Raw genomic sequence first — 13,204 nt, 5'->3', positions numbered from 1 at the left:
AGATAGATAGAAGCCCAGTTCATTTTGGCGTGAGGCGGAAGGAAGGTGAAATTGATCCAAGTTGATCTACAAATCAGGACAAATGGGCTGAACATTTTGTTTCCACCTCTACATCTTTTTATTTACAATAAAATGGAAAGTTGTTTTGTACCAACACTTCTTTAAATTCATAGCTAACTTACTGACTGCATTAGGAGGGATACCATGGACCAAATTTTACCTCTACCATAATGGTTAATCATAGAATCCCTACAGTGCAGAAGGTGGTCTTTCGACCCATTAAGTCTGCACCAACTCTCTGACAAAGCACCTTAACCCAAACCTACTCCTGACCTATTCCCGTAATCCCACGCATTTATCCCACTAACCTACTGTGGGAGAAAATCACATAACTCCTGGAGGAAACCCACGCAGATATGGTGAGAACATGCAAACTCCACACAGGCAGTCACTCAAGGACAGTGGGTTTAACAATTAACCTTGAAACTGAATAATTCATGACTGGAGAATAGACAAGAACACTATGAAATTCTCCCATTGTCTCCAAAGGTGGAAAAATACTAAGCCACTAAAACAATTGAGTGCACCAACTAAACATACCTGGGCAGATATATTTCACACAGGAACCAAAAGAGTATTGCATATTACTAAAAAGAGCGTAAGTGAAGATATTAGACAAATTGGGATTATTCTCCTTGGAGCAGAGAAGGTTAATGGGAGATTTAATAGTGTTCAAAACTGAGGGAATGGAATAGGATAAGTAACAACTGTTTCCACTGCCAGAAGAGTTGATAATCAAAAGGACAGAGATTTTTAAGATAAATCTGAAACAATTAAGATAATTGTTTTTTTTTAAATCCAGGAAATAGGGAAGAATTTAAATTATTTTATGCAATGCATTATGCACTGACTAAATTATAGAAACAGATTCAATGCAACTTTCAATAGAGGATTGGATATATGTGTGAAAATGTGACATTTTCAGGAATATGAGGAGGAGGAGGGTGGGACTAATTGGTTGCTCTTTCAGCGAGCGAACACAGACACAATGTCCTCTTTCTGTGCACCATGATTCTATGGATATTGAAACTTGAATAGAACCAAAATCAACCCACAAGAGATTAAACAATTATTTTTCTAGAAAGTTGTCCTTAGTCCAGTGAGAAGCAAGTACCGTGGCCTATTAGACCTACCCTCTAACCCGGCTTCAGCTGAAAACTGAAAGAGATTTCGCAGTTTGAAGGAATCAATTTATATAGTAAGATTCCTGTGAACTAAGTAAGCAGCTATTCAATATACAACGGACAGGTAAAAGACAACACAAACCTATGGAGGTAAATGTGGATCTTACCAAGACATTTTTCAATTTGATGTCTCGATGCACGAGTCCTTGGCGATGGAGAAACCGGATACCTTCCACGACATCGAGAGAAATCAGCAAACGCACTTCAAGCTTCAGGCCAACCTAGAAATTAGAGAGCAATTTCTAAATTTAGATTAAGACTCGCGTCTACAATAGCTTCTGGAATCAGTCAGAAGTCAGCAACCGGTGTACTGTTACGAAGTTGCATATACAAGGTTAAAAATGTGGTGTTTAAAAGCAGGCTGCAGAAGCCAATTTTGCAACATGTGTCCAAAGCAGCAGCCAGAGTCCCAGCAGAGCATAACAAGCTTTTGAAATTGGACAAATTAGTTTCAAACAAGCAGGCAAAGACACAGAACCAATTGAATTGAAATTTGAGTGTTGTTGACAGCCTCAAGCCATTCAATTTGCAGGAATATTGAGGTAATTCCAGGTATTTAAACCTGGACAAGAAGACATGACTATGCTTGCTATTTCTTGGAGAAAAGAGGGTAAGGCAAGGCTCTCATATGAAATACTGCAGTTTTAATATGTAGCTTCATCAAATCATCATCTAAATAGAAGGAGAAACCAACTCAAAGTATTCCAGCCTGAAGCATCAGAAGAATGTTCATACTTGCAACAGGCGCCTGGCATTATACTATTTGAGAATGACTATATTCTGCAGGATTTCTCTCATTATTCCTGAATGAGTCTTGTAATTGGAACAGCGTTCCATTGGGGAGTTTATTCAGTTTGTTAATTGTTTTAATAAGGTTGTCACCAGTTTAAAAATAAAGACCTGTTAATTGTTCATGATAAGAGAGTGGCAGATCCTGCTTTAATTTAGCAAAACCAGTAGCTTCCGACTACCTCACACACACTTAAGATTACGAGGCGAGGTATTTTCCTTTGGGGAGGGGGGAGAGAAGGGAAGAGGGTCCAAAATCACGCAGAAAGATACATCACCTCCCGTGTCTTAACAGTACCACTGAACTTAACTGCAATAAAATACATCCAAGCCAAGAAAAATGCATTTCGTCTGGGAGGATTTTATTAAGTTCCTAGTGTTTGAGGCTCTATACAGTTCGATGAATGTGTAAACAAAGCAAGATTCAAATCTATGTTCCAGCATCAATTCACACAATGGCTGAAAGCTTGGAAATCTGAAGCATTGAACAACTGGAACTCTATCTAGGTCCGATAGGTGTCCATGTGCAACTCCCATTTTCAAAACAATGGGACAAGAGTACTGGGCGAGTTTTCCTATAATGACTGCCTCTCAACATGCTGAATGCATTTTAGAGAGAGGAAATTAGGCGAGTATGAGAGTTAATTGTAATAACCAAATATCTACCTGTGAGCAAAACAACAGCTTGCATCGATTTTGCACCATATCAACTCTCAATACACTTTACATACAATTACTTACTTATTGACTTCTGTCGACAGATAAAGTAGCCATTGTGCCAACACAATGGCCAGTTACGTCAGTTTAAAATAACAGGAGAAATGCTGACCAAGTCAGCCAAAACATCTCCACTTTTCTGTGTAGGACACACAGATGCATTACAATGGGAAAGCCCAGGCAATTCCATGGGAAGGAGCTTAGTCTGGCTGAAAACCACATCTCCTTCCCTTTCCTATAGCATCTGGATAAATTGGATGAGGAGAGGATGTTTCTACGAGGAGGAAAAACTAGAACCAGAGGGCACAACCTCAGGCTAAAGGGACGATCCTTTAAAACAGGGATGAGGAGGAATTTCTTCAGCCAGAGAGTGGTGAATCTGTGGAACTCTTTGCCACAGAAGGCTGTGGAGGCCGGGTCATTGAGTGTCTTTAAGACAGAGATAGATAGGTTCTTGGTTAATAAGGGGATCAGGGGTTATGTGGAAAAGGCAGGAGAATGGGGATGAGAAAAATATCAGCCATGATTGAATGGCAGAGCAGACTCAATGGGCCGAGTGGCCCAATTCTACTCCTATGTCTTATGGTCTTATCATGATGGAACTCCTTCAAATCAAAAGGGGGCACAAACTAGGAATCTTATCTTTTATATGTTTCTGCTGTCACTGCTTTATGCATTCTCAAGTCATTAAATTATCCCCCCTCTCTCCACACACTCAACAATCAGACTGAAAAAAGTGAAGGCTACAGGAGTTATTCCTGTTCACTTATTTTGATTTACACAAAACTTGTATAAATTTCTGAAATCATGTTAAACTTGCATAAAACGTTGGAGTACTGTGAATACTTTTGGTCACCATGAGGTGGAGATGCTGGCTTTGGACTGGGGTGGGCACCGTAAGAACTCTCACAATACCAGGTTAGAGTCCAACAGGTGAATCACCTGATGAAGGAGCAGTGCTCCGAAAGCTCGTATTACCAAATAAATCTGTTGGACTTTAACCTGGTGTTGTGAGACTTCTTACTTTTGGTCACCAGAGCCAAGAGGGAAGATGCAAAAGATGAATTACCAGAAATGAAAAGATTGAACAGATTAAAAGCTCTTTGCAAGAGTGACTCTGGGGTGATCTGACAGGGGTCTTTATTAATAAAGGATTTGATAGGAAAGGAAGGAAAGATTGTGTTTCTATTAGGATAATACATATCACAGTCACATTAAAAACTCCCATTGAGGAGAAACTTCTTTACCCAGAGGGCAATTAGAATGTGGACCTCACAACCACAAGGGGGAATTATGATGAAAAGCATAAATGCATTGAAGGGAAAGCTGGATAAATGAGAGAGAAAAATAGAGAATATGCTGATCAGATTAAACAAAGGGTGATGGGTGGAGCCTCAAATACAGCATAAAAATCACCATGATCAGATGGGGCCTAATTATCTGTTTCTGTGCTGTAAATACTTTTTACTTTTCACACACCCCACACCTGAAAGTGAGGTGACTGAGGCAGCAAAAACCTCCCCCAGGATCTACTGCAGACAGAAACACCAAGTGCGGCTGATGCTTCAATCATTCTTCCTCACAGACAGGTACCCATCTGCTTTCGACAAAGAGTGAGAGTGATCACAGTATCTGCATGAAGTGGTGCAGATAATTTGTCAGTTGCACATAGAATTCCGACAGTGCAGAAGGAGGCCATTCGGCCCATCGAGTCTGCACTGACTCTCTGATCGAACATCTTGCCCAGGCCCACCTCCTGCCCTATCCCCGTAATCCTCCACATTGCCCAAAGCAATGAGGGTTTCCTTAACCTGGGAATAACAAAATCTTGCGGAAAGTGGTAGATTTGATCAAGGGACTTAAAGCATTAAAAGGAATTGACAGGCCATAGACAGAGAAATTATTTCCTTTGGTGGAGGAAATCAAAAACAAAGGCAACAATCTTGAAATTAGATCCAACATCCTTCAGGATTGTGTCAGGAAGCCCTTTTTCATAAGTTCATAAGATATAGGAGCAGAATTAGGCCTCATTTTTATTCCAGATAGATAAAAATCAGAAACTCGTTCCGCAAAGGTTTGTCAATGCGGGGGGGTCAACTGGAAGACTTGGAGACAGGACCAATAGATTTTCATTGGCAGGGCTATGGAGCAAAATCTGGTGAACAATGCTTAAGTGCAGATCAGTCATTATTTAATTGACTGGTGGAATGGGCTGGAGGAGCTGAATCCTAGACAGAGGCAGATCCTGGGTGTGGACGAGCAGTCAGCTTCTCCTGTGCTTACCTTCAGTCCGGCATAGAGATCTCGGTGTAGTCTCTCCATGATCAACAGAACAGCAATGCTGGATCCGCCTCCATAGCTATAGTCTATCACTGACCCGTGAAGATCAACCAGTCGCTCATGTCTGGGTAAAGATCTATTGGATGGAGAGAGAAAAACAAATACTGGTTTTAAATTTTAGAAACGCAGTTAAAACTTGGTCGAATATTCTGAATTGTGACGTTGGACAGTGGCAACCAATAGTTTTCTCCTTCTCTATCCACCTGGACTTGAATTATGGGCGGCACAGTGGTTAGCACTGCTGCCTCACAGCGCCAGGGACCCGGGTTCGATTCCCGGCTTGGGTAGCTGTCTGCGTGGAGTTTGCACGTTCTCCCCGTGTCTGCGTGAGATTCCTCCGGGTGCTCCGGTTTCCTCCCACAGTCTGAAAGACGTGCTGGTTAGGTGCATTGACCCGAACAGACGCCAGAGTGTGGCGACGAGGGGATTTTCACGGTAACATCATAGTAGTGTCATGGAAGCCTTACTTGTGACTAATAAATAAACTTTAATTTGGAAACAGAATCATAAACATCCTATTTATTATAATCTTACAAATTAAAGGGGGCTTCTGATCTCAAACTTGAACTTGTTTGTTCTGAGCAGATTATTCCCCTAGATTTAAAATCAAATGCTTGTTGCAAAGCGTCACGCCTGGGAATTTCTTCCCACCATCGACCACAACCACTCACCACCCTCCAAATACTAACCTTCCTCCTTAACTCTCCCTTGTCCCTCTATTATTTTAGCTTACTACAAAAGCTTTTACAGTCATGATGTGAAATTTAATAAATAAGAGTTAACTCTTGAATAGTTTTTATTAAATACTTTTTGGTGAATTCTCTGCAGTAATCAAGGCCCTCAAATAAACATTGCCTCCGATCCAAGAGTATGCGGACAATCCTCAATAGGATATGGTTTGGACGTGGCCACCCTGTCCAGGCCATATCCTACAAGTGGCACCTTCAAAGCTCGCTTAGCTGCAACTATGCTCAACCTGACCAAACCAGGCAGCACATAAACTTGCCCCCCCCCCCCCACTCAAGTTTCAGGGTGAGATCTCGGAGTTAGACTTGCTCTCGAGCAGGGCATTGGACTGGTCAGTGAAATTGACGTGAAAATGGTGACAACAGCTTCTGCTCCTAAAGCCATGAGAAAGGCAGCAGCAAGACGTGTCTACACCGGGTAATGGGACATTTTCTACTTCTGGTAATCCAGTGTAATCAAGCTGTCAGAAATCAGACAAAAACAGAGGCAGAGTAAAGGCTCCAATAAAGGCAAAACTCAGTGGATGCTGGAGAACTGAAATAAAAGTAAAGTGCGCGGAATACTCAGCAAGTCCGGCAGCATCTGTGGAAGAGGAAACAGAGTTAATGCTGAGTTCAATATGACTTGTTTTGGAACAGACACCAGTAAATAGAAATAAGGAATCTTGGTTCTCGAGGGAGATTGTAACACTGATTAAGAGGAAGAGAGAGTTGTATGAAATGTACAGGTAGCAAGGAACAGATCAGATGCTCGAGGAGTATAAAAAGTGCAAGAAGCTACTCAAGGGGGAAATCAGGAGGGCTAAAAGACATGACGTTGCTTTGGCAGACTGAGTGAAGGAAAATCCAAAGAGCTTCTATCGGTATGTTAGGAGCAAAAGGATAGCGAGGGATAAAATTGGTCCTCTTGAAGATCAGAGTGGTCGGCTATGTATGGAAGCGAAAGAAATGGGGGAGATATTAAATGGGTTTTTTGCATCCGTATTTACTAAGGAAACGGGCATGGAGTCTACGAAAATAGGGCAAACAGGTAGGGAGGTCATGGAACCTTTACAGATTCAAGGGGACGAGGTGCTCGCTGTCTTGAGGCAAATCAGAGTGGATAAATCCCCAGGACCGGACAGGGTATCCCCACGGACCTTGAGGGAAGCTAGTCTTGAACTTGCAGGGGCCCTGGCAGACATATTTAAACTGTCAGTATTCACGGGGGAGGTGCCAGATGATTGGAGGGTGGCTCATGTTGTTCCGTTGTTTAAAAAAGGTTCCAAAAGAAATCCGGGAAATTATAGGCCAGTAAGTTTGACGTCGGTGGTGGGCAAGTTATTGGAAGATCTACAAATATTTGGATAGACAGGGACTTATTAGGGAGAGTCAACATGGCTTTGTGCGTGGTAGGTCATGTTTGACCAATCTATTAGAGTTTTTCAAGGAGGTTACCAGGAAAGTGGATGAAGGGAAGGCGGTGGATGTTGCCTACCTGGATTTCAGCAAGGCCTTTGACAAGGTCCCCCATGGGAGGTTAGTTAGGAAGGTTCAGTCGCTGGGTATACATGGGGAGGTAGTAAATTGGATTAGACACTGGCTCAATGGAAGAACAGTAAGAAGTCTCACAACACCAGGTTAAAGTCCAACAGGTTTATTTGGTAGCAAATACCATAAGCTTTCGGAGCAATGCTCCTTCGTCAGATGGAGTGGTCTCTGTTCTCAAACAGGGCACAGACACAGAAATCAAATTACAGAATACTGATTCGAATGCAAATCTCTACAGCCAGCCAGGTCTTAAATGCACAGACAATGTGGGTGGAGGGAGCATTCAACACAGGTTAAAGAGATGTGTATTGTCTCCAGACAGTACAGCTTGTGAAATTGTGCAAGTCCAGGAGTCAAGCTGTGGGGGTTACTGATAATGTGACATAAATCCAACATCCTGGTTTAGACCGTCCTCATGTGTGCGAAACTTGGCTATCAGTTTCTGCTCAGTGACTCTGCGCTGTCGTGTGTCGTGAAGGCCGCCTTGGAGAACGCTTACCTGAAGATCCAAGGCTGAATGCCCGTGACTGCTGAAGTGCTCCCCCACAGGAAGAGAACAGTCTTGCGTGGTGATTGTCGAGCGGTGTTCATTCATCCGTTGTCGTAGCGTCTGCATGGTTTCCCCAATGTACCATGCCTCGGGACATCCTTTCTTGCAGCGTATCAGGTAGACAACGTTGGCCGAGTTGCAAGAGTAGGTACCATGTACCTGGTAGATGGTGTTCTCACGTGAGATGATGGCATCCGTGTTGATGATCCGGCACGTCTTGCAGAGGTTGCTGTGGCAGGGTTGTGTGGTGTCGTGGTCACTGTTCTCCTGAAGGCTGGGTAGTTTGCTGCGGACAATGGTCTGTTTGAGGTTGCGTGGTTGTTTGAAGGCAAGAAGTGGGGGTGTGGGGATGGCCTTGGCGAGATGTTCGTCTTCATCAATGACATGTTGAAGGCTCCGGAGGAGATGCCGTAGCTTCTCCGCTCCGGGGAAGTACTGGACGACGAAGGGTACTCTGTCCTCCGTGTCCCGTGTTTGTCTTCTGAGGAGGTCGGTGCGGTTTTTCGCTGTGGCACGTCGGAACTGTTGATCGATGAGTCGAGCGCCATATCCTGTTCTTATGAGGGCATCTTTCAGCGTCTGGAGGTGTCTGTTGCGATCCTCCTCATCCGAGCAGATCCTGTGTATTCGGAGGGACAATCACCAGGCAAGACTGTTCTCTTCCTGTGGGGGAGCACTTCAGCAGTCACGGGCATTCAGCCTTGGATCTTCAGGTAAGCGTTCTCCAAGGCGGCTTTCACGACACACGACAGCGCAGAGTCACTGAGCAGAAACTGATAGCCAAGTTTCGCACACATGAGGACGGTCTAAACCAGGATGTTGGATTTATGTCACTATCAGTAACCCCCACAGCTTGACTCCTGGACTTGCACAATTTCACAAGCTGTACTGTCTGGAGACAATACACATCTCTTTAACCTGTGTTGAATGCTCCCTCCACCCACATTGTCTGTGCATTTAAGACCTGGCTGGCTGTAGAGATTTGCATTCTAATCAGTATTCTGTAATTTGATTTCTGTGTCTGTGCCCTGTTTGAGAACAGAGACCACTCCATCTGACGAAGGAGCATTGCTCCGAAAGCTTATGGTATTTGCTACCAAATAAACCTGTTGGACTTTAACCTGGTGTTGTGAGACTTCTTACTGTGCTTACCCCAGTCCAACGCCGGCATCTCCACATCAATGGAAGAAGCCAGAGAGTGGTTGTGGAGGATTGCTTCTGAGTGGAGGCCTGTGACTAGTGGTGTGCCGCATGGATCAGTGTTGGGTCCATTGTTGTTTGTCATCTATATCAATGATCTGGATGATAATGTGGTAAATTGGATCAGCAGATTTGCTGATGACACAAAGATTGGAGGTGTAGTGGACAGTGAGGAAGGTTTTCAAAGCTTGCAGAGGTATTTGGACCAACTAGAAAAATGGGCTGAAAAATGACAAATGGAATTTAATGCAGACAAGTGAGAGATATTGCACTTTGGAAGGACAAACCAAAGTAGAATGTACAGGGTAAATGGTAGGACTCTGAAGAATGCCGTTGAACAGAGGGATCTGGGAATACAGGTACAGAATTCCCTAAAAGTGACGTCACTGGTGGATAGGGTCGTAAAGAGTGCCTTTGGTACATTGGCCTTTATAAATCGGAGTATCAAGTATAAAAGTTGGAGTGTTATGGTAAGGTTATGTAAGGCATTGATGAGGCCGAATTTAGAGTATTGTGTACAGTTTTGGTCACCTAGTTACAGGAAGGATGTAAATAAGGTTGAAAGAGTGCAGAGAAGGTTCACAAGGATGTTGCCGGGACTTGAGAAGCTGAGTTGCAGAGAGAGATTGAGGTTGGGACTTTATTCCCTGGAGCATAGAAGAATGAGGGGAGATTTGATAGAGGGGTATAAGATTTTGATGGGTATAGATAGAGTGAATGCAAGCAGGCTTTTTCCACTGAGGCTAGGGGAGAAAAAAAACCAGAGGGCATGGGTTAAGAGTGAAAGGAGAAAAGTTTAAAGGGAATATTAGGGGGGGCTTCTTCACGCAGAGAGTGGTGGGAGTGTGGAATGAGCTGCCGGATAAAGTGGTAAATGCGGGGTCACTTTTAACATTTAAGAAAAACTTGGACGGGTTCATGGATGAGAGGGATATGGTCCAAGTGCAGGCAAGTGAGACTAGGCAAAGAATGGTTCGGCACAGACAAGAAGGGCCAAAAGGCCTGTTTCTGAGCTGTAATTTTCTGTGGTTCGAACATGATTTTTGACTAAAATATTACAAGCTTCCTTTGAGTTCTTCCAATTTGGGAAAACACACAAATTGGCAGTACGAAGTGGGAATTAGGTGCAAAACCAGCCCTCACCAGGACGAGATAGAAATGGTACAAGTAATTTCACATAATACCAACACGAGACTTTAACTAGTTTGTAAACCAGTTTCAGCATTAAATCCTGAGAAGACCAATTGTAGCAGAAGCGCACCCTCTAAAAGCAGTCTTTAAACCCACGACCCACCGGCTGCGCGGATTATTACAATGCAGAATGTAAACGTACAGATGATCAGACAAGATCCTCCAAGAAAGATCGCAGCTTCCTGGTGCAACAACGCTCCAGATATCAAGCTCTGCACAGATCCTACCTTGTGTAGTGGAATTCTAGTGCAAGATCATTCCAATGCTTGTCATCTGGAGGCACGACAGACTTCAGTGCACAAGGAGAATGGCCAGCCCAACTGTCACACAGGTACACTACTCCGTACTGGCCACGGCCCAGCTCCCGCCCTAATTTAGGTTTACCTGCGTTGGAGACACAAACACCATTAGAGCACTGTGTTCGGTTGTGGGCACTGCACCTTAGGAAGGCTACGTTGGCCCTCCAGCACAGGTTCACGAGGCAGCAACCGAGGTTAGAAGAGTCAAATTGCGACCGAGCATCGGGTAGGTTTGTATTCCTCATGTCGAGATGATTATGGATGATTTGATAGAGGTGTTTGCGATTAAAGGAGTAGAAATCTTCTTTCAATCCACCCTACTTCTTCTAATGGGGGAGGAGCCGTCGTCCAGAACAAGAGGATATAACCATAAAAATGAGAGAGGCCATTGAGGCGTGAAGTCAGGAAATATTTCTTCCACAAAAAGGGGAGGGGAAATCTGGAACCCCCTCACTGAAAAAAAAACCTGTTGAAGCAGAGAGTCAATTGAAAATTTATAATCGGAGATGAACACGTTTTTGGTAAAAATCAAAGCAGGTAGATGAGGTTAGGCCCTGATTTAACTGGATCAGCTCAAGGGGCTGAATGGCCTATTTCAGTCCTAATTACAGGGGAAATATTTAATAATCTGAATATATAATAGGAATGTTATGTCACGCACATGTTCGCCATTACGGAGTCTTCAGTACTTCAAAATAACAGGTTGTCCACCTCCAAAAGCCAAACAAAAAGCACAAAAAAAGCAACCTTACCGTGCAGCAACAAATCCCGAAGAGAACGACTTTCCAGGGAAAGACGAGCGAGGCGTGGAGCATGATCTTTCCGTACTTTCAACCACAGATCTTCAGTTCTTTCAAGCCTTCCTGAAAGCCCCGTTTCAAGCTGTGGAGGAACAGCAGAGAAATTGAATCCTCTGGAGAATTTAAGGGGAAACCAATGCGTTGAAAGTAGAGTTAGATAAAGACGTGGGAAAATGGATAGGATGTGTTGGGAGTTACGATAAAGAGATATTGCACAAAGTTTTATTTGGAGCATAAACGCTCTCGACAAGAAAACAACTGGGCAGAAGGGCCTGCTGCAATTAGTGTCATAGAGGTTTACAGCATGGAAACAGGCCCTTCAGCCCAACTTGTCCATGCCACTCGTTTTTAAACACTAAGCTAGTCCCAATTGCCCACGTTTGGCCCATATCCCTCTATACCCACCTTACCCATGTAACTGGCTGCTTTTTAATACAAAATTGTACCCACCTCTACCACTACCTCTGGCAGCTCGTTCCAGGTGCTCACCACCCTTTGCGATGTGCAGAATTAATTATACCCATCACACCTTGGTGACGCCCTTCATTTGTACGTTTTCAAATTTTTTTAAAATCGGGGTTAAGTGATGCAAAGTCTTTATTCTTAACCTAACAGGAGTGCCAATTTGTGCTTCCTGTCTCAGAAAAGGCCCAAAGCGCTTCACACAGTTCATTACTTTGCAGCCCAATGACTTCAAAAAGCTATTTTGCACACAGCAAGATTCTACAAGCAACAATGAGATGAAAGACCAATTAATCTGGGGCGCCAGAATGTTGGCCAGTGAATTCAATGTTGAGTGCTGGAGGGGGAGAAATTATCCCCAATAGAATATTTGGTGTGACAAATGCAAGTAATATTCATAGAATCATAGAATCCCTACAGTGCAGAAAGAGGCCATTGGGCCCATCGAGTCTGCACCGACCACAATCCCACCCCGGCCTACCCCCATAGCCCTACACCTTTACCCGCTAATCCCTCTAACCTACGCATCCCAGGACACTAAGGGGCAATTTAGCATGGCCAATCAACCTAACCTGCACATCTTTGGACTGTGGGAGGAAACCGGAGCACCCGGAGGAAACCCACGCAGACACGAGGAGAATGTTAATACTGTCAGAATATATTTGGTGGACTGACAATATTACTTGCATTTGTCACACCAAATATTCTCTAAATACCAACTTCATTGCTCTCCAAGATAACTTCATACCCGGACCATCACTAAGGAAGACTGCCTATTTCTAGCCTCATAACCTTGCCCGGTACTCCCCATCTCAGCTCACCTGCTGCTGAAGCCTCATTTGTATCTTTTGTCATCTCTAAACTGACAATTACAATCTAATCCTACTGGCCTCCCAGACATTACGCTCTGTAAACTTCAGGTTCTCCAAAACTTCAGAGACCATATCTTAACCTGCATCACCTCGTGTTTGGTCATTTATATTGGCTCCCAGTTAAGAAACATCTTCATTTAAAAAGCCTCAACCTTGTTTTCAAATCCCTCGATAATGTCGCCCTTGAATCTCTGTAAACTCCTCCATCCCCCGCAACCCTCAAGATGTTGGCACTCCTCCAACTCTTGGCCCTTAAGCATCACTGACTTCAAATTGCTCTACCATTGATGGCCACACCTTCAGCTTCCTGGGTCCCAAACTCTGGGAATTTCTTCTCTATGTTTTCTGTTAAAAGCTCTATACAAACATTAGTATTTGCTGGGGAAAAAAGGCAGCTTTGCATTTCTGAAGAAACTTTATAGCCACCAGATATCATCGTGTGCTTCCCAAACAAAGCAAGTTCT

General features: G+C 43.7%; 1 protein-coding gene across 3 annotated transcripts in view; it reads right to left on the bottom strand.

Moving 5' to 3' along the window:
- dstyk (dual serine/threonine and tyrosine protein kinase) overlaps nucleotides 1-13,204 on the bottom strand; it is a 106,954-nt gene that overhangs the window by 17,030 nt on the left and 76,720 nt on the right. For all 3 annotated transcript variants that reach the window (XM_078242052.1, XM_078242053.1, XM_078242054.1), the window contains exons 7-10: nucleotides 11,359-11,488; nucleotides 10,535-10,691; nucleotides 5,034-5,166; nucleotides 1,352-1,465 (exon numbers count right to left, since the gene is read on the bottom strand). In XM_078242052.1, coding sequence (XP_078098178.1) covers nucleotides 1,352-1,465; nucleotides 5,034-5,166; nucleotides 10,535-10,691; nucleotides 11,359-11,488 — 534 coding nt within the window. The remainder of the gene's footprint in view (nucleotides 1-1,351; nucleotides 1,466-5,033; nucleotides 5,167-10,534; nucleotides 10,692-11,358; nucleotides 11,489-13,204) is intronic.

The sequence above is a fragment of the Mustelus asterias genome, chromosome 25, assembly GCF_964213995.1.
Source record: "Mustelus asterias chromosome 25, sMusAst1.hap1.1, whole genome shotgun sequence".
NCBI classification, from domain to species: Eukaryota; Metazoa; Chordata; class Chondrichthyes; order Carcharhiniformes; family Triakidae; genus Mustelus; species Mustelus asterias.
Note: the sequence above shows the minus strand (reverse complement) of the source record. Positions and strands in the feature narration are given on the sequence as shown.